We start from the raw sequence: 26,965 nt of genomic DNA, 5'->3' as shown, positions 1-26,965 counted from the left end.
GTAAGCTGGGTAAAAAGGAGAGCACTGGAGGGGCCAGGATGGATGGATGGCACTGGATGGGGGTGCTCCCAGCTGGGCTGCTTCCTCCCATGCCACACGTGCACTAAGCAGCAACAAGGAAAGGCCCACCCCGTCTGGCTCTGAGTAGGCCTGAGGTGCTCAGCCCTCTCTCCCCGCCCCGTCCCTCCCTCCCCAGAGGCAAGGCACTCACTTGCCAGGTTTATCCAGAAGCCCCCCGGTGGGGCACTGGCAGCACATAAGAATGTACTCCTGCAGGGCCTGCTGATGAAACATCCAGCGGCTCATGCTGAGGGCAGGGTCACCTAGAGAAGACAAAGGATCAGTGTGGGCTGGAGCCTAGGAGAAGTCCAGCAAAGGATCAATGACTTCTTTGTACTTTAGGATCCATTAGGAACTGTCAGGGTTTCCCTCTAGTCTCCTTGGACTAATCTTGAAAACTACATTCTTGGGACACTCGATTTCTTCACCCAAGTCCCGAGACACGTCCCTTCTCCTGAACCTTGAAGAGTCAAAGAGCAGCAGGTCAGAGCGGCACTTGGCTTTACTTGAAGTGTCCCCTTACCCTGGATGACCACCCTAAACCACATCCCTTGCAGGCACAGACAAACTGTTTAGCTCAGCTTACCAGACTGCCCTCTGCTACTGCTCCTGACTTGGTTCACAATTCCTTTCCCTGGGCTCCTTAAGACATTTCCTCCAGTGCATCTCTGAAACTTGTTACCCAGACTCTAGTTAGCCAAGAGAACTCTAATGGGGTGATAATGTCTGTTTCTTCTACTGATACTTGTCTTAGCCTGGATTCAGTCTATCTCTAAAGGGACTTAGAGAATTTCCCTAAGAAGCATTCTAATAACCACCCTCCTGCATCATATAATATGATAGCCCAAGCAGAAATGGACAATTCTGGTGATAATATTAAAGTACTGTCAATCAGCAGTACTTTAATCAGCAGTCAGACTCCTGCGGACCACTCGGTTATCAAGGGTGGAGGAGGGACAAATAATCAATAGATAGATGTGCACAGAAACATTTATGTGGGAATACACACATAGAATGTGCATTAAGTCTCTGGTTAATTTTATACTTTGATACCTGGGCTACAAAGGTAGCAAACAATCTGTAAATGACAACCGAAAGCTAATTTTTCTTCCAGTCTTCTTGTGTTTCTATGCATTTTTCTATACAGGTATGATCATTTTGTATCTTACGTTTTTCATTTAACTCTACAGGCATACATTTTTCTGTTCTGCTACATAATCTTCATAACCGTCATTCTAAAGAGCCCTACAGCATTTCATTAAGTGGACACATAAGGTAATGGCATCAATACAGGCTCTGGATCCAAACTCTCATATATATGAGCAGAGAATCTTCTGTGGTAAAAATTCATCAAAGTTTATAGTAAATGTGGTATATAAAGAGAATATGTAGGCAAAATAGTTAATTTTGGAATATTTATATACATAGAATACTACAGAAAATAATCATTTTTAATTTCTTAAATGAGAGATGGGAGGAGAGATGGGTGCAGCTGGAAAGCGATCGCCGTCTCCTGGGTTGGGCACTGGATGAGGTGCCCGGTCAGCTGATGTTTGGGGGCCACATGCAAAAGCCACTCATCTTCAACACCCGAGTCCCGCCCTGCCCCTGAGATGCTCACACTCGAAGAGGCACATGGGAACTGAGCCCAAGGAAGGAGGAGCACTTTCAGGTCCCCCCTCTCATGCTCAGCCTGGCACACAGGCTTACTGAAGGAAGTGCTCACACTATTTTAATTACTTTCCTCTTTGTTCTTTCTCCACCTGTGAGCACAGTGGACTCTGTAGGAGATACATACATATATGATGGGACTTCACTCTATCTTGTTTCCAGGGTTGTTTCCAGTTCCTTGCAATCATAAAAAATGCCGCAATAAACATCTTTGTGAATCTTCTCTATGTCTAGGATTATTTTCTTCAAGTAGATTCACAGGAGTGGAATGATTCAGTTAAAGGGAATAAACATTTTTAAGGCTTTTAATAGATACTGATAAACTGCTTTAAGACTTTATATAGCTGCCAGCAAAATTTAAGATTTTCCTGTACTACTTCTAGCACTGGTTACTTTGAAAAAAAAGTTCTCAGCAATTAAAATGTTAAAAAGAAACAGTACCTGATCATTTGTTTTGCCGTGCATGCCTCTAGTTACTAATTAGGGTGAACTGTTCCCATAACTTTTGCTTACTAGTTCTATTTCCTTTTGAGAGTGTCTGTCCTTTTGTCTTCTGAGATCCAAGAGTCAATTTTATTAATCTAGCTTTTTACTGTATTTACTCTTTATCTGTATCGTATGGTATACCTATTTCTCCCTTTTGGCTCTACTTTTTTGGTTATATGGGGTTTTTTTTAATTGCATAAATATAGTTTACACATATGCTGTAATCACAGTGTTGATTTTCTCCTTTGTGATTTCTTCTTTTAAGAAGCACATTTAGTGGGTACAGGGATTTGGGCGGGCGGTGATGAAAACTCTAAAATTGATTATAGTGATGGTTGCACAACTCTGAATACACTAAAAACTACTGAACTGTACACTTTAAATGGGTAAATTGTTCAGTATGTGAATTACATCTCAACAAAGCTGTTATTTTTAAAAGCATATTTACTAAACTTTAGGGTAACTGCATTAAACATCTGTACAAAATATACCTTTACTTCATATCCTATAAGAAATAAAAGACGGTTACCTTAAGGTAAATGATAACCTATCGCTAGAACTGGAATCTGAAAAGAAAATGCTATGTTTATTATTAAAAGATTACAGAGTGTTTCAGTTACCCCCTATATTATTGAAGTCTAAAGGCTCAAAGTTCATAAACTCGACAAGGAACTTCCTGAGATCTTGAATTTGCACATCAACACACATAATTACGGTGAGATGAAGGGAGATATGATTACAGGCTGATAACTGTGCACTGGAGTCGGCCTTTTAAATCCTTTACATCTCTCCCTTAAAATACAGATCCCCATTATAATGTCATTTTGCATTTCAAAGGTTCCTTTTATCTGAGAAATCAAAAGTTTTTCAAACAGTAACTGACAGGTACAGCACATGTAGCTCAATTTCACAGGTGGACAAATAAAGCCTGGGGTACATCCCAAAGAACATGGCAGCAACTAGTAACTATCAATCCAAACAGAAACTCACAGGCCTGCTGCTATCCTACTGCTCCACAAAAACAAACTGACTCACTAATTTAGTCAGCATTTGATATTTTAAAGATATTAATAGCAATTTGTTCTTGTACTCAAATACTGTCTTCTATACGTAAGGCAGCCACCGCATGGACTACGCAAGAGATAGGGATTGGCCTGGGTTCATGTGCTACAGTGTGCCGGTCCCATGTCATCTTTTTAGTTATCAGTATGATCATCATCATCACCTTTTAAAAATGTATTTGTTCACTTACTAAAAGTAGTAACACACATGGTAAAAAAAGAAAAGAAAAAAGCAGCCTACAGTACAATAGGAAAAGTACATTTCTCTCCCCCCATCTCCTACCCCTCTCCCAAAGGTACCCGTTGTTAAAGGGGAGTTGTGTATACTTCCAGGAAAGCTGGGTGGATGCCAGCCTGTGTGCACACAGACAGACTGTTCTCGGCCTGGCCTGGCCTTTGACACTTTCCGTTGTGTCCTGGAGAGCTTTCCATGTGAGCCCATTGCAATGCAGCTACTGTATGAAGAGATCATAATTTATTTAACTGTTAGCCTTTTGGTGGGCAGTTGGGTTGTTTGCTATTAAAACTCCACTTCAACACACATCCTTTGCAATGTCTGTGCAGATAAATTCCTGCCAGTGTCCTCACTGGGTTTAAGTAATTTAAACTGATGTCTCCAAACTACCCTCCAAAAAATGACGCACCTATTTACACCCCTCTAACAGTGAAAAGTGCCTGTTTTCCCACACTTTCCCCAACATAGGGTATCAAATTTTCTCATCTCTGCTAATCTGACAGTAAAAACAAATAGGGTCCCACTGCTTTTATTTGCATTTCATTAACTATCACCTGTTTGTCTGATTAATGGCCACCTACAGATGGCAGGGCTCTGATACCATGATAGGTGGCAATCAGGTATAAAGCAAGTCACTTACCCATGCTGTACTTTGTTTCCTCACCTGTAAAATGGGAATAATGATAGAACCTGTTTCTTTTACTTTTTCTTTTTTTTGGCCATGCAGCTTGCGGTATGTCAGTTCCCCAACCAGGGATTGAACCTGGGCCACAGCAGTGAAACCCCGGAATCCTAACTACTAGGCCACCAGGGAATTCCCGGATAGCATTTGTTTCATAGGACTGTTTGGAGGATCAAATGAGAAAATACATGTGTAATACTCAGTTCTGCCCCTGGCTTGCGGTGAGCACGTGGTAAGTCTCAGTAGTTGTAGCAGCTGTAGTACAAGCAGCAGTGTAGTAGAATCCTCTGCCTGTTTTTCCGTTGGGTTGTTCATGTTTCCTACTGCTTGGTATGACTTTCTCAAATGAAATTAAGCTCTTCATCATTTATCCAAATATTTTCCCCACCTTGCTACTAGTTTTGTCTATAGAATTTCTCTTTTGTAAAATAACTTTTGTCGTTTTCCTTTATGTAAGAAAGATATATTATTGTAGAAAAATTAGAAAATAGAAGTGAAAAAGAAAGAAAACAAACGTCACCTGGCATTTCACAACCCAGATACCTTCCATTAATTTTTTGGAGTCAACTCTTCACTGAAAATGGAATTACATACATACTGCTTTGAAACCTAACTTTGATCACAGTACATTGTGAATATCGTTCTACGTCGCATCTCCTTTTGACCCTCAACGTCAGCATTTTGCCCACCACTCAAAACACTCCCGTCTTCCGGAGCCCTGCCTAGTCCAGGCCCACTGTTAGCTGAGGCGTGAGCTTTGGGCCTAACATGGGCCTCCTTCCAGGCAGTGAAAAAAGCTGGAAGCACCAAGATTCACAGGCAACTAACTTGTCCCACAGGCAGAGCTTTGAATGTGACTAGTCCTCCAGAACCTGCACTATGATAAACAAAATGTGAACCAGGGCCCCCTGAACACTTTGGCAGGTAGCCCTCCTGTTACGCTCTCACTAGATTTTCCTGGCAGCTGCAGAATGACTGCATCTTAATCCTGCCAGGGACAGGTTTGTGAGAGGCTGACGGTGTGACCCAGAGGCTTGACCTCACCAGTTCCAAATAAAGAGATCACTAAAACCCCAAGTTATTTCTGTTTTGAAACGCCGGACTCTCGGGGGACTTCTGACTTCCCTACTATAGTGTTCAGCCAGAGACCGTGCAGGTTCCAGAGTCAGGGGACGTATCTCAGCTGAGACATATCTTAGCACCCTGAAACTGAAAGCCCACGGGCTCCAGGCCAAGGATTCTCAGGACAGACCGCGACGGGGAGGATACAGCGATGGGGAGACAGGACAGAGGCTCTGCTGACTTCAATTCGGTACCCAAAATGGCCACAACTTAAATGAAATTAAGAAATGAAAGAAAGGGGCTCAGAAAAAGACAGCCAAACAAGAAGAACACGTGTGTGGGGCAGGGTGGGGGATGGGGGCAGTAGAAAAGAATCTCATCTTCTACATTTGAGCAATGAATAACCCAACTACTAAGTCCAAAGAAAAGCTTCCCTCTGGGCCAAGGGATCTCATTCCAAGACCAGATCTGTGCCCAGCAGGGCCTCCAGACCTCCCCTCTCCCGCTGGTTTCCTCAAGACACCCTGTTCTCACATAAAATGAAAAAGATGATTCCGGAGGCAGCCAGTGGCCTGAGATGTCAAGAGGTAAAGGGAAGGCTCCCAGAAGTTTGCTCTCTATCTCACTGCTTGGATCTGCACTCCCACCTGAGGCTCCATAGAGATGAACCCAGGTCTCTCCGCTCCAGTGGTGCGGGGCAGGGGGGACAAACCCGCATCCAGGATTCTTCAATGAATCTAAAATACAACACTTCTAATGGCGGCAACCACGCAGCCAGCCAGGCATGGTGGGTCTTTGCTCCAGGGTTTCTGGTTCTCTGCCCGCTTACGCAACTGCCTTTCTGTCACTGCTGTGACCACGTGCATAGTGTGGGTTTTCAGTTCTGACGTGACGCACAGAGAGTTCTGCACCGGAAACTGCAGCTTCACATGGAGTTGAGGTGGTGGTCACCGTGGAGCCGGGCACCTGCCTCCCCCTAGCCACGGCCAGGGTGAAGCGGAGTGGCCCCTAAAGCAATGGGACGGAATCCTAGCCTGAGGCGGGAAGGCCCACACTGGGCGCCTCAAAATCCGGGGCAGACAGCCTGTTCCAACCCTCTAACAGAGCGCCCTGGCCTCCGACTCGGTCAGCAGCTGAGGGGAGTCACCCAATCCTGCGTACAGCCCCTGGGCTCACCTTGGGCGTGCAGTGCACGGTGGAGCAGAGGCAGGAGCCCCGCCTGCCAGAAGGAGTAGCAGCCGTCCACCAGCTTGTTGCAGCGGCCCTGAAATCCACCTTCAAACCGCATCTGCCGGCTTGTCACCCATTGCTGAGCGTGAGACAGAGAAGGGAGAGGCAGCTGTAGGTTAAAAGAGACCCGAAATCCAGCGAGCCCAGATCCCCAGAGGCCAATCTGGGAGAGAGGGGTCCCATCTCTTGGCTTCCTGGCACCCGAGTTCTGGTGCTCTGGCCTCGGACTTCCTCACCCTCACTGCCGCAGACTACACTACAGTGCAACACCTAGTCTAACCCTCTTGAGGCAACCAGCATGAATCTCTGCTCAGGGCCTAACAGACAACTAACCACCTTTTCCCGGGTTCCAAGTGGGTTCTGGTGCTGAGAGAACAAGTGCGCCAAATTGGCCTGAAAGGAAACCTGCAAGCATCTCTTTTTTTTTTTTTTTTTTTGGCGGTACACGGGCCTCTAACTGTTGTGGTCTCTCCCGTTGCGGAGCATAGGCTCTGGACGCGCAGGGTCAGTGGCCATGGCTCACGGGTCCAGCCGCTCCGCGGCACGTGGGGTCCTCCCGGACCGGGGCACGAACCCGTGTCCCCTGCATCGGCAGGCGGACTCTCAACCACTGCGCCACCAGGGAAGCCCAAGCATCTCTTAATAAATAAGGTGTAACTAGGAAGTTTAAGGCCAGACCACCAGTGGCTCATTTCTATTCACCTTCCCTGCTCAGGGAAGTTTATTAAAAGCAGATAAATGGAATTTTGTGCTACAAGTCATCAGCTGATCTCAAACTACTCTTGCCTTTTACTTGGCACCTGAGGAAATTCATCCAAGATTTCTTAGCATGGCCCTTGTCCCTCGCAGGACTGGGGGCAGAAGCCGTTAGCCCTGGTGAATGAGGATGGCTCTGTGTGGTCTAGCCTCTCTGCTATCCCAGGAGAAGCTGGCTGGCTGACAGAAGAAAAGAGTTTACTTTGAACCTGTACGATGGCTCTTGGTGTCACTCAGTGGTCACACGAGATGCATGCTTATCTCCAAGTTTTCTAAACACACTCTACTATGAATATGGAGATAGTGAAGGGTTTGGCCTCAAGGAATGAGTAGAACCAACTGGCCGAGCAGATAATATCTCCACTTCCCTCCCAGCCCCCCAAGGCAGTTCCAGCCACCTGCCAGCGACTCACGGGGCAGCCTCACCAAACTGAAAGGTACAGAGTATGGTATTTCCCCTGTACCTACGTTCTTACTAGACTGAGTTCCTGAAAGGAGTCACTAAGGACCCTCTTCAGAAGGAGTCCAGCCCTCCTTTAATTAATAATTGTAGACTTTAGGTTATATCCCTGTTCAAAGTAACACCCACCCACAGAGAGTCACAATCCAAAATTCTTAAAAAGACACAGAAAAACTGCACTGCAGGTGCAGGCACTAACATATCCCCAGTCAGTCTTAAATGAACCAGCGCTTTAGGATTGATGCCATTTAATGAAAGCAGGCAAAGCATTACTCAGGAAAACGGGCACTACAGTAGGGAGTCCATTCTTCACTTTTACTTACGCCACAGATGAAGTGTTTCTAACCTAGACTAATTATTTTTTTCCAGTGCCTAAGTCCATGAATTTATTCTGTTTCCCTTGCCTATATGAATTCATAAAATCCTTCAAGTATGGGTCCTAGTTCTCCCAGAGCAAACAGAGGGGAGGGAGTAGTTTGGATAAGAAGGTCGCACCTACTATGTACCAGGCTGTTTATACCTGTTCTCTCCTTTGACCTTCAAAGAACTGTTACTTCTACCTTACAGAGGAAAAAAAAATGAAGTTAAAAAGAGATTAGACCATTTTCCCAAGGTCATATGGCTGTGAAGTGGCACAGACAGGGTTCAAATCCAGAACGCTGTTATTGTAACTGAGGCATCTACTTATTCCTTGTTTCTGCCTGGGAAATGGAGCTTTTATGTTTCACGCCTTGTTGGTGATCAGTTTTCAAAATGTCTGATAAACTCGAAATCTGGGCACAAAGTTGGCCATTTTGGCATAAACCTTCAAGGCTGTAAGAACCTTCAGGAAGAGTATGCTATAGGAGGCTTCCTAAAGGTGCGGACAAAATGCTGCTGGTCACATCTTATAGATATAATAGAAACTGTCTTGGAAGCTCAAGATGGGTCTCACAATGGTTCCTATGATGGGAACCTGACATCTGAACTTGGGGAGAGGAGATGAGTATCAGTGGCAGCTGGTTTGCTTTGAGGTCATGGTGAGGGAATAAATGCTTCCCCAAAGATAGCTCCTTCGTGGCTCTGTGTGTGTGTGTGTTTATGTACTAGGCCTCCAATGATAATTTAGCTATAATCTAACAAGTCCCTGAAGCTGACTGTGCTCTGAGTTCATTCTGAATATTGGGCAGGAGCTTGGAGTTGAGACATAAATGCCTGGGCCACCTGCTCTGTGCATTACCCGGCTGTGCCTAGCTCATGTCAAGGTAGTTACTAAACGTTCACATAGTGCAGCAGGTAATAAAAGCTCGGCTTCAGAATGCCTCAAAACTCTTCTCATAACTTCTTCTCCCAGGAGAATCTTTCCAAGGCACATGATAACCTCTAATTTTAAGAGGCTGAAGCTATACTTCTCTTTGAAGTAGGAGGAAGGTACTCTGGCCCATACCAGATGTCTGAGGGATTCAAGAAGCCTCTGGAATTGGCCTAACACACTGTACAGAAAGTTCAGAGCAGGAAGATGGAAAGGCAGGAAGAAGGGAACTGAAACCGAGCACAGATGTTCACCCCTTGCACTTTCTTGGTACAGTGCTGAGCACTCCAACAACTGCATCTGAAGCTTCGTTACAGGACTGTTAGTTCACAGCTCCAGGCAGGAACTGTTAGCCCTTCCCACAGCCAACCGTCCCTTCAGCCGGCATGCCTGAGCAGTCACATCTCAGGGCCTGAGAGGAAGACGGATCACCAAGTACTTACTAATAAGCTCTTCAAGTTCAAGAAGCGTTCCTTCTTGAGGATGACCAGTGCGGCCAGGCCACAGAAAGTATAGCCACCGTGGGCTTCCATCCCTGGCACCCCGCCAATTCCACCTTCCCAATTCTGACACCTGGAAGGAGATTGAGAAAAGCAGACTGAGTGTCAACCAACGAGCACAAGTGCAGGACCACCCTGGATGGCAAAGGATGAGTTTGCTTAGTTTAATGCAACTATATTCAATAGCTGTAACTATACTCAATAGCTGTAACTATATTCAATATCATGTAATAAACTATAATGGAAAAGAATATATATATAAGACTGAATCACTTTGTTGTACACCAGAAATTAACACATTATAAACCAACTATACTTCTATTAAAAAAACAAACAACATTGCAACTATGAATGGAAAGATGCTAATTAACTTTTAGAAATGCCTTTTCCTCAAAAAAAAAAAAAGGAAACTCAGACATAGTCTACTAATGTAACAAACACAGTACCTCAAATCATTACTTTTTGGAAAAAGTTATAAAATCATACGTATAGTGAGATAACCATCAGGTTAAAATAAAATTGAAAAATAACTGCTAATTCTGGTTATCTTTCAGTACAGGTCTATTGCTGATATTTTTCCTCTTTATTTTTCTGTATTTTCAAAAAGTTTCTATAGTGAAAATACATACCTTTATAACCATTCAAAGTAAACTTATTTTTTTAAATTACAATTTCCTACATTTTCAAATTACTTTATTATCATAGTAATTATTTGGGATTAGACTATATATTTAAGAGTGTATTTTCTAGTCATAAAAACATGAGTAATCTTTGGCTCAGCAATATAGGGTCATTTCTAGGAATTAATCTTACAAAGTAAGTAAGAAATGTGTTCAAAAGTCAGATTGTAAGAATGTTTACTGTATTCCCATTTATAACAGTGAAATATCAGAAACAACTCAGAAGCTCAACAGTAAGGGACTCGTTATATAAATTATGGTATATCCGTATAACAGAACACTACAGTCATTTAAAATAATGCTACAGAAGTATACTTAAAAATGTTCCAAATACATTACATGAAAAAGTTATAAAATGATAATATACTGCATGATTTTTCTGGAATTCTGGAAACATATACAGCAAATGAGCGGTTAGTGGTGGATTACAAGCAGTTAGATTTTCTTTTTGCTTGTTTATAATAAACATGTTTTATCTGTGAAATAAGAGATTTTCTTTTCAGTGTATTTTCATATAACATAGAACTTCACTTCCAATGATCTACAGGTATGTACATAGAGTCACACTCCCTACAGGTGTGTCTGCCTCACAAATCCTGACAGGTGCACAGGTGGATGAGCACTTAATCCAACTTCCGGGTAGAAGAGAAAGGAACCTGTAACACCTCCTGTCTTCCAGGTACCTCTCGTTAAAGGAGAGGCCTTGGGAACTCAGAGGCCCTTTTCAGAGAGGCCCAAGATCCCGGGAGATCACAGCAGAGTGCTGAGTCAAGAGCTGGCTACCATCCCCTGAACAGATTCTTCAGCATCCTCTATCCCCTAACCCCACCACCACCCAAAGACACACAATCCAAGTTTTCTTTCCAGTGCATTTGGCTTCATGGCGCACAGGAACAGCTCAAGTTTGAAAGGTCTGATGAGTGAAGAACATGCAAAGGACCTCTGAATTTTTTTTTTCTTAACTTACCTTTAAAAATGTTTTTTGAGTTAAAAAAAAAAACAAAACAGTATAAAAGAATAAGCAATAAAAAGTTACAACTGCTGAGCCTGGCCTCCTAGTTCCTCTCACCAGCTGAGTTTCTATGTCTCAGTCCCTCTTTCTCTCCACACATACACGCATGCACACACACACAATATACATTTATTTACATATTCCACTTTCCATCCCTGTTTTTACATGCATGAGAGCAATTTAGTAAAATTCTTTGGGAGTATCTTCTAGTTAAATATAACTGATTGAACACAAGAGTCCAGTAAAATGAAAGTAAAGGAATTTTAAAAAAGGATAAACCCACAAGGGTAAAGAGAATAGGAGAGGATATGAATACAGACAGGAGATAACAAAATTGTGAAAGCTGGAAAAGGAGAGAGGTAAGACGTAACTGACTTAACAGAACCGACAAACCTACACCAGCCCTGGGAGGAAAGGAGGGAAGAAGAAATAGAAAGCAAGGTGGTATGTTCCAATGACAAGCCGGGGGACACAAGGTACCCCTAAAGTGGGATGAGTTTGAACCAAGTTGACTGGTGGTAAATTTATAAGAGAATCAGCTATACCTCCAGGTACCCAGCAGAAGATGGGAGGTTTCAGGGGCTGAATGAAGAGGAACTGAATTCCAGGATTTCCAGCACAGCTGAGAGCAGGTGGAGACACTGTGCTGAGCAGGGGGATTAAGTGAGTCTAAGATCTGAGCACAAGCACCCTCAACCCCTTTCCCTATTAGTATTTCACAAAGCTGGCCGCTAACTTCATACCCCAACCAGGAATCTGGAAGATTCTTCTCTAGGGAAATGGATAAGCCCAAGGGAAAAACCCTACAGATATTGATATATGAGAATCCCCCCATGAATGGCTGCATCCCAGCCCACCGTGGCACACACAGTTTTTTTAGCACCTGACACTTAAATATGAACACCAGAGATTTGAGCAAAGTCTCTTAGGTGAAAGAGACTTTTATGTAAAATATGAAACAAAAATAAGACAAATAAACAAAAATAAATTGGAGGAAATAATGTAGGGAGCAGAAGTAAACTTTAAGTTATATCTTTAGATAAAATATTATATACAAAATAAAAACACTGCAAGGACAAATATCCCTGAAACAAGAACAGGAGAGAATATAAAAAGGAAGTATTCTTTATAAATGGAGATTAAAAGTTAAAATAGAACTGCAGAAATAAAAACTCAACAGAGGGATTAGAAGATAAAAGGTAAGGGAATCTCTTAGAAAGCACAATAAGAAAGATGAAGAGATGAAAGATAGGCAAAAAGTTTTTGAAAAATTAGAAGACCAATTCCACTTATTGGATGTTATAAAAAGAGCAAACAAAGAAAATGGAGGGGAAGAAGTTATCAAAGAAATAATAAAGTTTCTTGGAAGTAAAGCACATGCAATTCTAGATTGAAGATAACTGCTGAGTGCCCAGCACAATGAATGCAAAAAGAAATCCATATCATGGTTCATCATCATGAATTTTTCAAACAGCAAGAATAAGAGAAACAAAACAAAAACAACAATGGCTTGGGAATACAGTAGATTGGGAGGCAGTAAAGCACAGTGGTTACCCTAACAGGTTTTGGTCACTTAATTTCTTTGTATTTTAGCTTAATGTCATATTCAATATCCCATCATTTGCTATATAGGGAAACTATGGCATGGAGAAGTTAATTTGTCCAAGGCACAAAGCTAATAAATGACAAAACTGGGCTTCAAACCCAGGCAGTCAGAATTTCACATCTAGTTAAGGGCCTAACAAACCAATCCTGCAAATAACTATATACTCTGGACAAAACACACGAAAACAACTTCCTGAGGGCTCAGCAAACTGAAAAAAGCTGGGGATTTGAAAGTTGGAGCAGTCCGTCCCTCCCCTCCCCCACCCTATTTTTTTTCTTCCTGATTTGCCCTGAGGATGGCTACAGTCACCTAACAGTGGCAGCAGCAGGTCAGGGGAAGGCAGCTGAAGCTAACAGAAGGCCCACCATGTTTCTGGCAAGAAGAACCAGGCTGACAGTAATTGAGGAGGAATCCCAGAAAGAGGAGAGCCAGAGGAGGAAAACCCAAATTCCATGTTTAAACTTTGCTTAAAATTTTACCTGACCCTGAATCACACATGCATTGGGCAAACTGAAAGCAGCTTCTGACCAAGAACTGATCCAAGACCTGAGCCCCTGCCCACTGCAGGTGTGTCTAACCAAGTTGATTGCCTGCTAAAGGAAAAATATCAACACTCTTTAAAGCAATCTAACAGAATCCAATCTCTGCAATATAACATCACAATGTCCAGGGTACAGTCCAAAGATTACTTGACATAGACACTCAGGCAAGTGAGACATGTCAACTCCAAGACAGCCAGATGTTGAAATGACCAGGCAAGAATTTTAAAGTAGATATTATAATTTTATATTTACCTTAGTGAAGAAAAATACACTTGTAATGAATGAAAAGATGGGAAATCTCAACTGAGAAAAACAGAAAGTATAAAAAAGAACCAAACCCAGGTAGTCCAGAGCAAAAGGCTATATACTCTCAATCTTTAAACTATCGCTCTCTTACTATTCAGTATTACATACCAAATCCTCAGTAAATGCTGGTTACCATTATTATCAGCCTTTCTAACAATGACACTGGTAGCCAAAAGATAATGGAGCAGTGCTTAAAAATTTTGAAGGAATACAATTGATCCAGTTTCCAATTGAGAAGTCTCTAACCAAATAAACTATAAATCAAGTGGGAGACTAGAATAAAAATACATGCAAAATCTTTAAAACGTACCGCCGAAGTTCTCTTATTGGGGATCTGTTGGAATACGATATGTGATTCATTAAAATGAGTGAGTAAACCAGGAAAAAGGAGGATGGGGCTTTAACAAAGCAGAGAAGTGAAGTGAATTTCCTGCTGAAAGGAAGCTGCTGGATGCCTGCTGTGCAGCAAGCTGAGAGCAATCTGTCCAGTCTGTAGCAGGAGGGCAGAGGCCCCAGGAGGGATAACTCAAAACGCACGTGCACACACACACACACACACACACACACAAAAGAGAACTGATACATTACCTGAAGTGTTTAACTGTATTGAGAATAATTTTATAGCTCTGGCACAAAATTCGGGAATTAAGAGGTAATAATTAATTCCAGGAAAGTAAAAGTTATACATAAAAGTAAATATGGGGCTTCCCTGGTGGCGCAGTGGTTGAGAGTCTGCCTGCCAATGCAGGGGACACGGGTTCGTGCCCCGATCCGGGAAGATCCCACATGCCGCGGAGCGGCTGGGCCCATGCCGCTGAGCCTGCACTCCGCAATGGGAGAGGCCACAACAGTGAGAGGCCCGCGTACCGCAAAAAAAAAAAAAAAAAAAAGTAAATATGATCATAGTATCTCATTTGGTTTAGCTGTAAATTGTATTTTCATAGTAGTAAGTACTACTTTGATAAAAATTAAAATGTAAAAAATAAAATACAGCTTGGATATAATTCCTCAATAATACATATAAATCTACTATACCTTTTTTTAAAATTATGAAATAATTTGAAGGATCCATGAAAGTATAGCAAATAATATATAGAACATACATGTACCTAACACCTAGCTTTGATTTAGCCATATGCATTTCAGGTTTTTTTTATTTTAAACAAACAATTACAGATACAACTGAAGTCTCCTGAGTAGAAGTACAGACTCCCTTAATCTCATTTTCTTTACTTTCTCCCCCGAAGTAAGCACCATCCTGAATTTGGTGTTTATCCTTCCCAGCATGTTTTTATATTACTACATGTGATTCTTCCCATAAACAGCATAGAATTGTTTTGCATGTTTTCAAATTTTAAGCAAATGTGATCTGCATGTTTTCTTTAACATCCTTTTTTTTCCTCAACAGTGTTTTTGAGACTCACCCATATTGATACGTGTAGCTCTAGTTCATTCATTTTAATTGCTATATTATATTTCAATATGACTACACCACAACTCACTTATCCATCTTGTGCTTGTGAACATTTAATCTGTTTTCAGCATTTTACTATTATAAACAAGTCCTATGCTTGTCTCTTTCATGCATGTGGTGTGATTTTCTGGAGAAGTGGAATTTTGGGGTCATCAGCAAGGGCATCTTTGAGATATTTCCAAATTGCTCTCCAAACTGGTTGAACTCCATTTAGACTCTGACCAATACTGTTTACCCAAGGTTTTGATCCTTGCCAATCACATTAAAGAAAGTTTGGGAAAAAAGAGAACTTTTAAAGTATTTTTGAAATGCACAATCCTTCAACCCAGACATCTCTTGTAATTTTATATTCCCTTCTCTGGTCCTTCTACACTTTATTTTTCAGAAGTCTTGACCGCCTGCTGTCTAAGAGGCAGGACAAATCTCAGCTTCTCTCACCTTGCGATCCATTCAGCAGTGCCCTCAAACAGGTCTGGAGTGATGATGTTGGTCAGAGAAGCTACTGAGGCGGCACAGTACGCACTTCTGGAAGGACAGAAATAGAGGGGGAAGTGTTAAGCTTTAAGGAGGAGCTTGAACAAGGCTCACTGAACTTTTTGGACAGATTGCTCTCTGCCTCGTAAGCTGTAATCACTGCCTGGCCTCACTCCAAGCCCATGGCCAGTCCTCCTGGGTCTCCAACCAGGAGCTCTGACATTCTATTTCGATAGAGTTGCTCATGGCACAGCCTCAATGAAAGAACATGACGTTCTATTCTCCCTACCTCCACATGGTCAAATCTACACCAGATGAAATAACAGCCATCACAATTCCTGTCGACAGTGAGTTCAGCTCTTCCTTCAAAGACCTACAACGGCTCCCCAAATTCCATGCTGTCATTCAGGTATTTCTGACATGCTCATTCAGTTGTCAGTACTGTTTTTAGATCCAGGACTTGTCTGTTTACGGCATGGACAAGCTAAAGGTTAACTGTATCTTTTCCAAACAGACACAACTCCACAGCAGGCCGCCAGACCACTCTGGCTGCTTAGACCAGGCAAGAGGGACCGAAATGTATGAGCCCACTCAGGTCCATTCCTTAGGCTTCTAGAGCAAGAAAAGGGTTTTGATTTCAAGCATCCCACCAGTACACACACACACACACACACACACACACACACACACACACACTCTTTAAAGGGAAAAGAAAGAACATGTCTTCCCCCCCCCCATGTTATCCTACATGATTTGGAATAATTCTTGCCATTCCATTCTGCCAGCCCTAATTCTTCTCAGGACACCTTTTATTTCAGCTGATCCCTCTATTATGGAACACGTCTACAAACTGTCTTTTCTTCCCTTCCAGGGTCTTTTCAAACATCCGACATCTCAGCTCTGTTTTATGAAGACAAAACCAGTTTGTTCCAATTCTGTTTACAGATCCTTTTTCTAAGGGCTCCTCAGGAACATAAAAGGGAGGAGAGAGAAGGGTCCAGCTTCCGTATTGTTCAATATGGACATAACACTGAGCCAAGTGCACTGGGGCTTTCCAGTGAGCCGCAGGCATCATTCTCCTCCCAGCACTTTTATCAGCCTGCTCACGCCGGCCAAAGGCACAGCAGAGGCTGAGTTATACCAGCAGGCATCAGAAGCATGGAGAGTCCTTTCTGCCAAATGTTACCATCTACCATAAGCTAAATTCAAAAGCCTGACCTAACTGCTCTCAGGTCTCAAGCCTCTCAAAGGGCTTCAAGGGTATTTGCTCTTGAATCCGAACATAACCTCTGAGGTGGGGAGGTGGCGGACACAGGGCGGTCGCCTCATAAATGGAAGAACTGAGACCTGCTGCCAGATCTCACGCTGAGACCGAGAGCGAACAAAACACACCTTTTTCGAGCATCTTCTTCCTCTCTCCCTCTATCCAGTCGTCACATCTCTCAGATTTGTCCACTACCCTCCATCCTCTCTGCTGTTACCCAAATCCAAGTCACCATTAACCTGGGTCAGTTTCCCTCTAGCCCTGAAGCCAGAGGATTTTCACTAAAACACTACAATCTATTCACTGTAACTGCAGAACTTCTAATAAAATACAAATCAGACTGTGTCACTCCCTACTTACAACTTGTCAGTGGCTTCCCACTACCCTTAAAATAAACTCCAGCCTTCTCAAGACTTCGGGGCCCCTTGGGCTATTCCCGGCCTGGCCGTCCAGCTTCATTTCTCCCCCTGCCCACCAGGCCTCTGCACTTCAGCCACACTGAACTTCTCCTTTCCTGAACACACTCTATGCTCTGTCGCCAAAACTTTTGCAAATGCTGGGTCCCTATCTCCCCACTACCCGCCCAGAATGCTTCCGGTTATATAACCTAGATTAGGAGGTCAGGAGTACATAACTGCTCCTTTCTTAAGAACTGAGAAAAAAATGGTGCTTGCTATGAGTTCATTGCAACTGGATTAGTGGCAGTCCACAGGAGCTGTGAATGCCGGAATAAGCTCATCTCAGAAACTGGAAGGAGTTGTGATAGACCTGAAAGATCAAGAGACCAGTTCTGCCTAACCCAGAATGAGACAAGCTAGCCTCCAGATGCCAAACTGTCCCCATCAACTGCTGCTTCTCTTCAGGTCAAATCCACTCAACAGCACTCAGGAGTAACTGCTGATGCTTCCAGGCAAAGACAATTAAAGGAAGACAAAGTGAAAAGTGATGGAACTGGGGCACTAGAAACCACACAAAGCAGGGAAACTGCACGAGACCTGCTAGGTTTCATCCATCATTCACATCTTTAATCCTCTGTAAATGAAAAGCATGGCTTGAATGGCAGAACATTACCAGAGGAGCTCGGGTAGAGGAGGAATATGGCTACAGTGCTCTTCAGTGAAACAAACATTTTTTATGTCTAGCAGATATGAATAAGAAAACAGAAGGAGAGAAAGACAGACAAGATGAAAAAGCAGAGGGCTATGTACCAGAAGAATGAACAAGATAAAACCCCAGAAAAACAACTAAATGAAATGGAGATAGGCAATCTTCCAGAAAAAGAATTCAGAATAATGATAGTGAAGATGATCCAGGACCTCGGAAAAAGAATGGAGGCAAAGGTCGAGAAAGATGCAAGAAAGGTTTAACCAAGACATAGAAGAATTAAAGAACAAACAGAGATGAACAACACAATAACTGAAATGAAAACCACACTAGAAGGCATCAATAGCAGAATAACTGAGGCAGAAGAATGGATAACTGACCTGGAAGACAGAATGGTGGAGTTCACTGCTGGGGAACAGAATAAAGAAAAAAGAATGAAAAGAAATGAAGACAGCCTAAGAGACCTCTGGGACAACATTAAACGCAACAACATTCACATTATAGGGGTCCCAGGAGGAGAAGAGAGAAAGGACCCGAGAAAATATTTGAAGAGATTATAGTCAAAAACTTCCCTAACATGGGAAAGAAAATAGCCACCCAAGTGCAGGAAGTGCAGAGAGTCCCATACAGGATAAACCCAAGAAGAAACACGCCAAGACACATAGTAATCAAATTGGTAAAAATTAAAGACAAAGAAAAATTACTGAGAGTAGCAAGGGAAAAACGACAAATAACATACAAGGGAATGCCCATAAGGTTAACAGCTGATTTCTCAGCAGAAACTCTACAAGCCAGAAAGGAGTGGCATGATATACTTAAAGTGATGAAAAGGAAGAACCTACAACAAAGATTACTCTACCCAGCAAGGATCTCATTCAGATTCGATGAAGAAATCAAAAGCTTTACAGACAAGCAAAAGCTAAGAGAATTCCGCACCACCAAACCAGCTCTACAACAAATGCTAAAGGAACTTCTCTAAGTGGGAAACACAAGAGAAGAAAAGGACCTACAAAAACAAACCGAAAACAATTAAGAAATTGGTCATAGGAACATACATATTGATAATTACCTTAAACGTGAATGGATTAAATGGTTCAACCAAAAGACACAGGCTTGATGAATGGATACAAAAACAAGACCCATATATATGCTGTCTACAAGAGACCCACTTCAGACCTAGGGACACATACAGACTCAAAGTACGGGGATGGAGAAAGATATTCCATGCAAATGGAAATCAAAAGAAAGCTGGAGTAGCAATACTCATATCAGATAAAATAAACTTTAAAATAAAGAATGTTACAAGAGACAAGGAAGGACACTATGTAATGATCAAGGGATCAATCCAAAAAGAAGATATAACAATTATAAATATATATGCACCCGACACAGGTGCACCTCAATACATAAGGCAACTGCTAACAGCTATAAAAGAGGAAATTGACAGCAACACAGTAATTGTGGGGGACTTTAACACCTCACTTACACCAATGGACACATCATCCAAATAGAAAATTAATAAGGAAACACAAGCTTTAAATGACACAATAGACCAGATAGATGTAATTGATATTTATAGGACATTCCATCCAAAAACAGCAGATTACACTTTCTTCTCAAATGTGCATGGAACATTCTCCAGGACAGATCACATCGTGGGTCACAAATCAAGCCTCAGTAAATTTAAGAAAATTGAAATCATATCAAGCGTCCTTTCTGACCACAACGCTATGAGATTAGAAATCAATTACAGGGAAAAAAAACGTAAAAAACACAAACACATGGAGGCTAAACAGTATATTATTAAATAACCAAGAGATCACTGGAGAAATCAACAAGGAAATCAAAAAATACCTAGAGACAAATGACAATCAAAACACGACAATCCGGGCTTCCCTGGTGGCGCAGTGGTTGAGAGTCTGCCTGCTGATGCAGGGGACACGGGTTCGTGCCCCGGTCCGGGAAGATCCCACATGCCGCGGAGCGGCTGGGTCCGTGAGCCACGGCCGCTGAGCCTGCGCGTCCGGAGCCTGTGCTCCGCAACAGGAGAGGACACAACAGTGAGAGGCCCGCGAACCACAAAAAAAAAAAAAAAAAGATAAAAACGACAATCCAAAACATATGGGATGCAGCAAAAGCAGTTCTAAGACAGAAGTTTATAGCTATACAAGCCTACCTCAAGAAACAAGAAAAGTCTCAAATAAACAATCTAACATTACACCTAAAGGAACTAGAGAAAGAAGAACAAACAAAACACAAAGTTAGCAGAAGGAAAGAAATCATAAAGACCAGAGCAGAAATAAATGAAATAGAAACAAAGAAAACAATAGCAAAGATCAATAAAACTAAAAGCTGGTTCTTTGAGAAGATAAACAAAATTGATAAACCATTAGTCAGACTCATCAAGAGGGAGAGGACTCAAATCAATAAAATTAGAAATGAAAAAGGAGAAGTTACAACAGACACCGCAGAAATACAAAGCATCATAAGAGACTACTACAAGCAGCGTTACGCCAATAAAACGGACAACCTGGAAGAAATGGAAAAATTCTTAGAAAGGTATAACCTTCCAAGACTGAACCAGGAAGAAATAGAAAATATGAACAGACCAATCGCAAGTAATGAAATTGAAGCTGTGATTTAAAATCTTCCAACAAACAAAAGTCCAGGACCAGATGGCTTTACAGGTGAAATCTATCAAACATTTAGAGAAGAGCTAACATCCATCCTTCTCAAACTCTTCCAAAAAATTGCAGAGGAAGGAAAACTCCCAAATTCATTCTATGAGGCCACCATCACCCTGATACCAAAACCAGACAAAGATATTACAAAAAAGAAAATTACAGACCAATATCACTGATGAATATAGATGCAAAAATCCTCAACAAAATACTAGCAAACAGAATCCAACAACACATTAAAAGGAATCATACACCATGGTCAAGTGAGATTTATCACAGAGATGCAAGGATTCTTCAATATATGCAAATCAATCAATGTGATACACCATATTAACAAATTGAAGAATAAAAACCATATGTTCATCTCAATAGATGCAGAAAAAGTTTCTGACAAAATTCAACACCCATTTATGATAAAAACTCTCCGGAAAGTGGGCATAGAGGGAACCTACTTAAACATAATAAAGGCCATATATGACAAACCCACAGCAAACATCCTTCTCAATGGTGAAAAACTGAAAGCATTTCCTCTAAGATCAGGAACAAGACAAGGATGTCCACTCCCACCACTATTATTCAACATAGTTTTGGAAGTCCTAGTCATGGCAATCAGAGAAGAAAAAAGAAATAAAAGGAATACAAATTGGAAAAGAAGTAAAACTGTCACTGTTTGAAGATGACATGATACTATACATAGAGAATCCTAAACATGCCACCAGAAAACTACTAGAGCTAATCAATGGATTTGGTAAAGTTGCAGGATACAAAATTAATGCACAGAAATCTCTTGCATTCCTATACACTAATGATGAAAAATCTGAAAGAGAAATTAAGGAAACACTCCCATTTACCACTGCAACAAAAAGAATAAAATACCTAGGAATAAACCTACCTAGGGAGACCAAAGACCTGTATGCAGAAAACTATAAGACACTGATGAAAGAAATTAAAGATGATACCAACAGATGGAGAGATATACCATGTTCTTGGATTGGAAGAAGCAGTATTGTGAAAATGACTATACTACCCAAAGCAATCTACAGATTCAATGCAACCCCTATCAAATTACCAATGGCATTTTTTACAGAACTACAACAAAAAATCTTAAAATTTGTATGGAGACACAAAAGACCCCGAATAGCCAAAGCAGTCTTGAGGGGAAAAAATGGAGCTGGAGGAATCAGACTCCCTGACTTCAGACTATACTACAAAGCTACAGTAATCAAAACAACATGGTACTGGCACAAAAACAGAAAAATAGATCAATGGAACAGGATAGAAAGCCCAGAGATAAACCCACGCACCTATGGTCAACTAATCTTTGACAAAGAAGGCAAGGATATACAATGGAGAAAAGACAGCCTCTTCAATAAGTGGTGCTGGGATAACTGGACAGCTACATGTAAAAGAACGAAATTAGAACACTCCCTAACACCATATACAAAAATAAAGTCAAAATGGGTTAGAGACCTAAATGTAAGACCGGGCACTATAAAACTCTTAGAGGAAAACATAGGAAGAATGTTTGACATAAATCACAGCAAAATATTTTTTGAACCACCTCCTAGAGTAATGGAAATAAAAACAAAAATAAACAAATGGGACCTAATGAAACTTCAAAGCTTTTGCACAGCAAAGGAAACCATAACAATATGGAAAGACAACCCTCAGAATGGGAGAAAATATTTGCAAGCGAATCAACAAAGGATTAATCTCCAATATATATAAACAGCTCATGCAGCTCAGTATTAAAATAACAAACAACCTAATCGAAAAATGGGCAGAAGACCTAAATAGACATTTCTCCAATGAAGACATACAGATGGCCAAGAAGCACATGAAAAGCTGCTCAACATCACTACTTATTAGAGAAATGCAAATCAAAACTACAGTGAGGTATCACCTCACACCAGTTAGAATGGGCATCATCACAAAATCTACAAACAACAAATGCTGGAGAGGGTGTGGAGAAAAGGGAACCCTCTTGCACTGTTGGTGGGAATGTAAATTGATACAGCCACCTTGGAGAACAGTACGGAGGTTCCTTAAAGAACTAAAAATAGAATTACCATATGACCCAGCAATCCCACTACTGGGCATATATCCAGAGAAAACCATAATTCAAAAAGACACATGCAGGCTTCCCTGGTGGCGCAGTGGTTAAGAATCCTCCTGCTAATGCAGGGGGCACGGGTTCGAGCCCTGGTCTGGGAAAATCCCACATGCCATGGGGCAACTAAGCCCGTGCGCCACAACTACTGAACCTGAGCTCTACAGCCCGTAGGCCACAACTAATGAGCCCACGTGCCACAACTACTGAAGCCTGCGCGCCTAGAGCCCATGCTCCGCAACAAGAGAAGCCACAACGATGAGAAGCCTGTGCACAGCAACTAAGAGTAGCCCCCGCTCACTGCAGCTAAAGCCCACGCACATCAACGAAGACCCAACACAGCCAAAAATAAATAAATTTATTTATTTATTAAAAAAAAAAAAAAAAGACACATGCACCTCAATGTTCATTGAAGCACTATTTACAATAGCCAGGTCATGGAAGCAACCTAACTACCCATCAACAGACAAATAGATAAAGAAGATGTGGTACATATATAGAATGGAATATTACTCAGCCATAAAAAGGAACGAAATTGGGTCATGTGTAGAGACGTGGATGCATCTAGAAACTGTCATACAGAATGAAGTAAGTCAGAAAGAGAAAAACAAATATCGTATATTAACGCATATATGTGGAACCTAGAAAATGGTACAGATGAACCAGTTTGCAGAGCAGAAATCGAGACACAGATGTAGAGAACAAACGTATGGACACCAAGAGGGGAAAGCGGCAGAGGGGTGGTGGTGGTGGTGGTGTGATGAATTGGGCGATTGGGATTGACATGTATACACTGATCTGTATAAAATGGATAACTAATAAAAATAAATAAATAAAAAATAAACATACACAGGTTATTTGTGAGTAAAAAAACAAACAAACAAAGAACAAAGTATTGGGTCTCTTTGAACTCCAGAATTCAATGGACACCTCTTGCAGGAAAAAAAAAAGAAAACAGAAGGAAACCGGCGCCAGAACGAGTAAGTTAGAGAGTAATCATATCTGAAAAAGGTATGTGATAAAATGCCAAAGCAATCTTGCCAGGGTTTCTTTGCTTTCACCTATAATCTCAGGAAACTTTAAAAAGCTAAATTTGGAGTACTTGTAGAACAGGATGAAAATGTAGTGACCAAGAGGGGGAAAACAGGGCTTCTCTGGTGGCGCAGTGGTTGAGAGTCCGCCTGCCGATGCAGGGGACACGGGTTCGTGCCTCGGTCTGGGAAGATCCCACATGCCGCGGAGCGGCTGGGCCCGTGAGCCATGGCCGCTGAGCCTGCGCGTCTGGAGCCTGTGCTCCGCAACGGGAGAGGCCACAACGGTGAGAGGCCCACGTACCGAAAAAAAAAAAAAAAAAAACAAGAGGGGGAAAACATTTTTTAACTTTTTTCTTAAGACGTCAACACAATACTGCTTTTCCTCAATAATTATATTGGCTTCACTGGCATACACAGTGTAAAAACAAGACCACAGGCCCAAAAGGGAGTGTCCCTTGTGCTAAACTCCACATTGCCAAACCGTGACCTCATTATGGTTTCTGCCCTCCCAGAAATGGAATCTTAAACCCGTCAATCAGGAATCACCTGACGAGCAGCGGTGAGGGAATCTGCCTGGTGGACATAGCCAACCCGCTTTTTTGCCTGGTTTAACTTCCTTGTCCCTGCTCCCTTCTGCCCATAAAAGTTTCTCATTTTGTACAGCTCCTCAGGGCTCCTTTCTGTGTGCTAGATGGGATGCTGCCTCATTCAAATCAATCTTTGCTCAAATAAATTCATAGAATTGTTAATGGGACTCCATTTATCTTTTAACAACAGATACCGGGATACTGTGATATAAGAAGAAATACGTATTTGGTCTTCCCCTCAGCACAGAGCTCATAAAACCCATTTGGAATTTCCCGACTGATGGGCGATAGGAGAGTCTTGTTATTCATAAAATGCGCCCTTCGACCACACCTGAGTTTATGCTAATGAGGTGACTCCTGGAGGATGGGGGCTGGTTGCCAGAGGCACCAACCATGGGATTCGAGGGTTGGAACTTTCAGGCCCACTCTCCAGAAGACTGAGTTAATCACCCAGTGGCCGATGAGTTCATCAATCATGCCTACATAGTGAAGCCTCCATAAAAACCCTAGATGAAGGAGTCTGGGGAGCTTCTGGGCTGTGGACGCACCCCCGTGCCTGCTGGGAGGGTGGAACATCCCAACGTCACGGGGACACAAATCCCTACGCTTGGACATTTCCAGCCCTCACTCTATATACCCCTTCATGTGGCTGTTCATTTGTATCCTTTATGACATCCTTTATAATAAACTAGTTAAACAGTAAAAAATTCTCCTGAGTATTCTGAGCTCTCCTAGCAAATTACTAAAATGAGGAGGGGGTCGTAGGAACCCCTGGTTTGTAGCCAAGTCAGGCAGAAGTGTGGGTAACTTGGGAACCCACTACTTGTGACCACTGTCTGAGATGGGGGCAGTCTTGTGGGACTGAGCCCTTAACCTGTGACGTGTGCTAACTCTGGGTAGTCAGGGTCGGAACTGTTTAATACGAGGAAAAAACACCCCGACATTTCATGTCAGAAGCGTTGGGAGTAGAGAGACAGTTCTCCAGGTACCTAGGTTCCCAGATACCTGGTCTACTTACAGACAAAAGAATATCCTTCACTGAAGGTCTTTGCAGCCTGGTTACCTACTTTTATCTGCAACGTGTTTTGTGCTCCACAACTTTCATGTTTTTTTCTTCCCCTATACTTTCAAACCAATAGTTAAGCCAGAATATTAATCAACTTGTGTAGAGGAAAATACATTTACAAATAGGCAATAAGATGGCTTTGATATAGAAACCTCATAAAAAATGTATTTATCAGACTAAAGAATAATCATCTGGTATAAAATCTCAATGATCCACACTGCCTTTGAGTAATGACTAATTCAGTGAATTCCCTATATGCTTCATAGGCAACCTCCTGCCAGGTGAGTAAACTACTTGCTAGGTACTTGTAATTCTTGAGAAAAATGATCATTTTGAGCCAGCTGGTTCCATCAGTTCATGCAACTGTTTGTCATACACCCTACTGGCCCCTAAGAGTTTCTGCACCACCCAAAGCAATTCTCACACAGTTGTTAAACAGTCTCATGATTTCATCAAATTCATTCAGAAAATATCTCCCATTCCCATGCCAGAGAGATGAAAGATTATATTACAGTATACAGTTACATCTTACAGTATATCCTTTCATACACAAATGTATTTTTCATTTTTAAAACAAAAGCATTTGATTTTATTTCTGTGTTACTCATATTTTGGCATTTACATAAAAGAAGTCAAGCGACAGTGACCCCTGAGTACATCTGTATCGTATGTGCAGTGATTATGAACTGTGTCACTGACACTTTACACTGCATGTCATTCGGTGAGACAAGGCAGCAGCTTCCCTGTATTGTTCCCCGGGCTTGGCATCTCTGATGGCAGATAAACCCGAGGATCTGCTGATGCAGCTGCCTGAGAAAAACCCCACTCACCTCACGTCCACCTCACCTCCAACGTGCATGAGAAAAGAGCCATCGGGTTGCTTCAGCGAGTACAAATACTGGAGAAGCTTCTCTCTGAGAAATGAACAGGAGAGAGGCAGGAGATGGCGATGGTCAGTGCACTGTCAGCAGGCGGGAGCCCAGCTGGGTGCCCAGTCCTGCTGGCTTTGACTGTACCTGTTAATGACATCATAGGCCTCTTCGGTGCCAATGATGCACAGCGCGTTGACTGCTGCGTACGTGGGCGCAAGGTGTGGGTACTGGCCAGGGCCCCCTCCAAAGCCACCTTCTGGGCTTTGACACAGCTCCAGGAACTGACACACGCTAGGTACACAGCCAAAGGGAAAGACAAGGTCAGACAGCATTCATTTCAAAACACCAAATTCCACCAGTCCATGCCTTTCCAAGCCTCCGCCTTCCTCAAAAGGGAAGAAACCTCCCCTCCCCACCTAGTGAATATATACTGGATACAGTCAACACCTGTAAAGGGCCTAATTCTCTAATGATAGCCTGATTCTCTGCTATCATCAGCTTTGTGTGCCCTCCTTTCTGAGTTTTGTATTTAAGCATTTGCCTCGTCGTGAAGCAAGGAACATAAGGCCGGGCAGTTCTTAGAACTGGGAGTAAGTCTCATGCTTCTTGACCCAATCTTTCCCATACTTTTCTCTCAATTTGCCACCCTGGATCTATGG

The 26,965-nt window shown here is 42.2% G+C and overlaps 1 protein-coding gene across 2 annotated transcripts in view; it reads right to left on the bottom strand.

Moving 5' to 3' along the window:
- The window catches only part of FNTB (farnesyltransferase, CAAX box, beta), an 84,912-nt gene that overhangs the window by 7,846 nt on the left and 50,101 nt on the right, over positions 1-26,965 (bottom strand). The window contains exons 5-10 of one of the 2 annotated variants that reach the window (XM_004262129.3): positions 26,451-26,597; positions 26,265-26,348; positions 15,553-15,639; positions 9,438-9,567; positions 6,434-6,566; positions 212-323 (exon numbers count right to left, since the gene is read on the bottom strand). In XM_004262129.3, the coding sequence (XP_004262177.1) occupies positions 212-323; positions 6,434-6,566; positions 9,438-9,567; positions 15,553-15,639; positions 26,265-26,348; positions 26,451-26,597 (693 nt within the window). The remainder of the gene's footprint in view (positions 1-211; positions 324-6,433; positions 6,567-9,437; positions 9,568-15,552; positions 15,640-26,264; positions 26,349-26,450; positions 26,598-26,965) is intronic. The other variant, XM_033425508.2, reaches the window with a different exon arrangement.

The sequence above is a fragment of the Orcinus orca genome, chromosome 2, assembly GCF_937001465.1.
Source record: "Orcinus orca chromosome 2, mOrcOrc1.1, whole genome shotgun sequence".
Lineage (NCBI taxonomy): Eukaryota > Metazoa > Chordata > Mammalia > Artiodactyla > Delphinidae > Orcinus > Orcinus orca.
The sequence above is the reverse complement of the archived record's forward strand: the minus strand, read 5'-3'. Positions and strand labels throughout refer to the sequence as shown.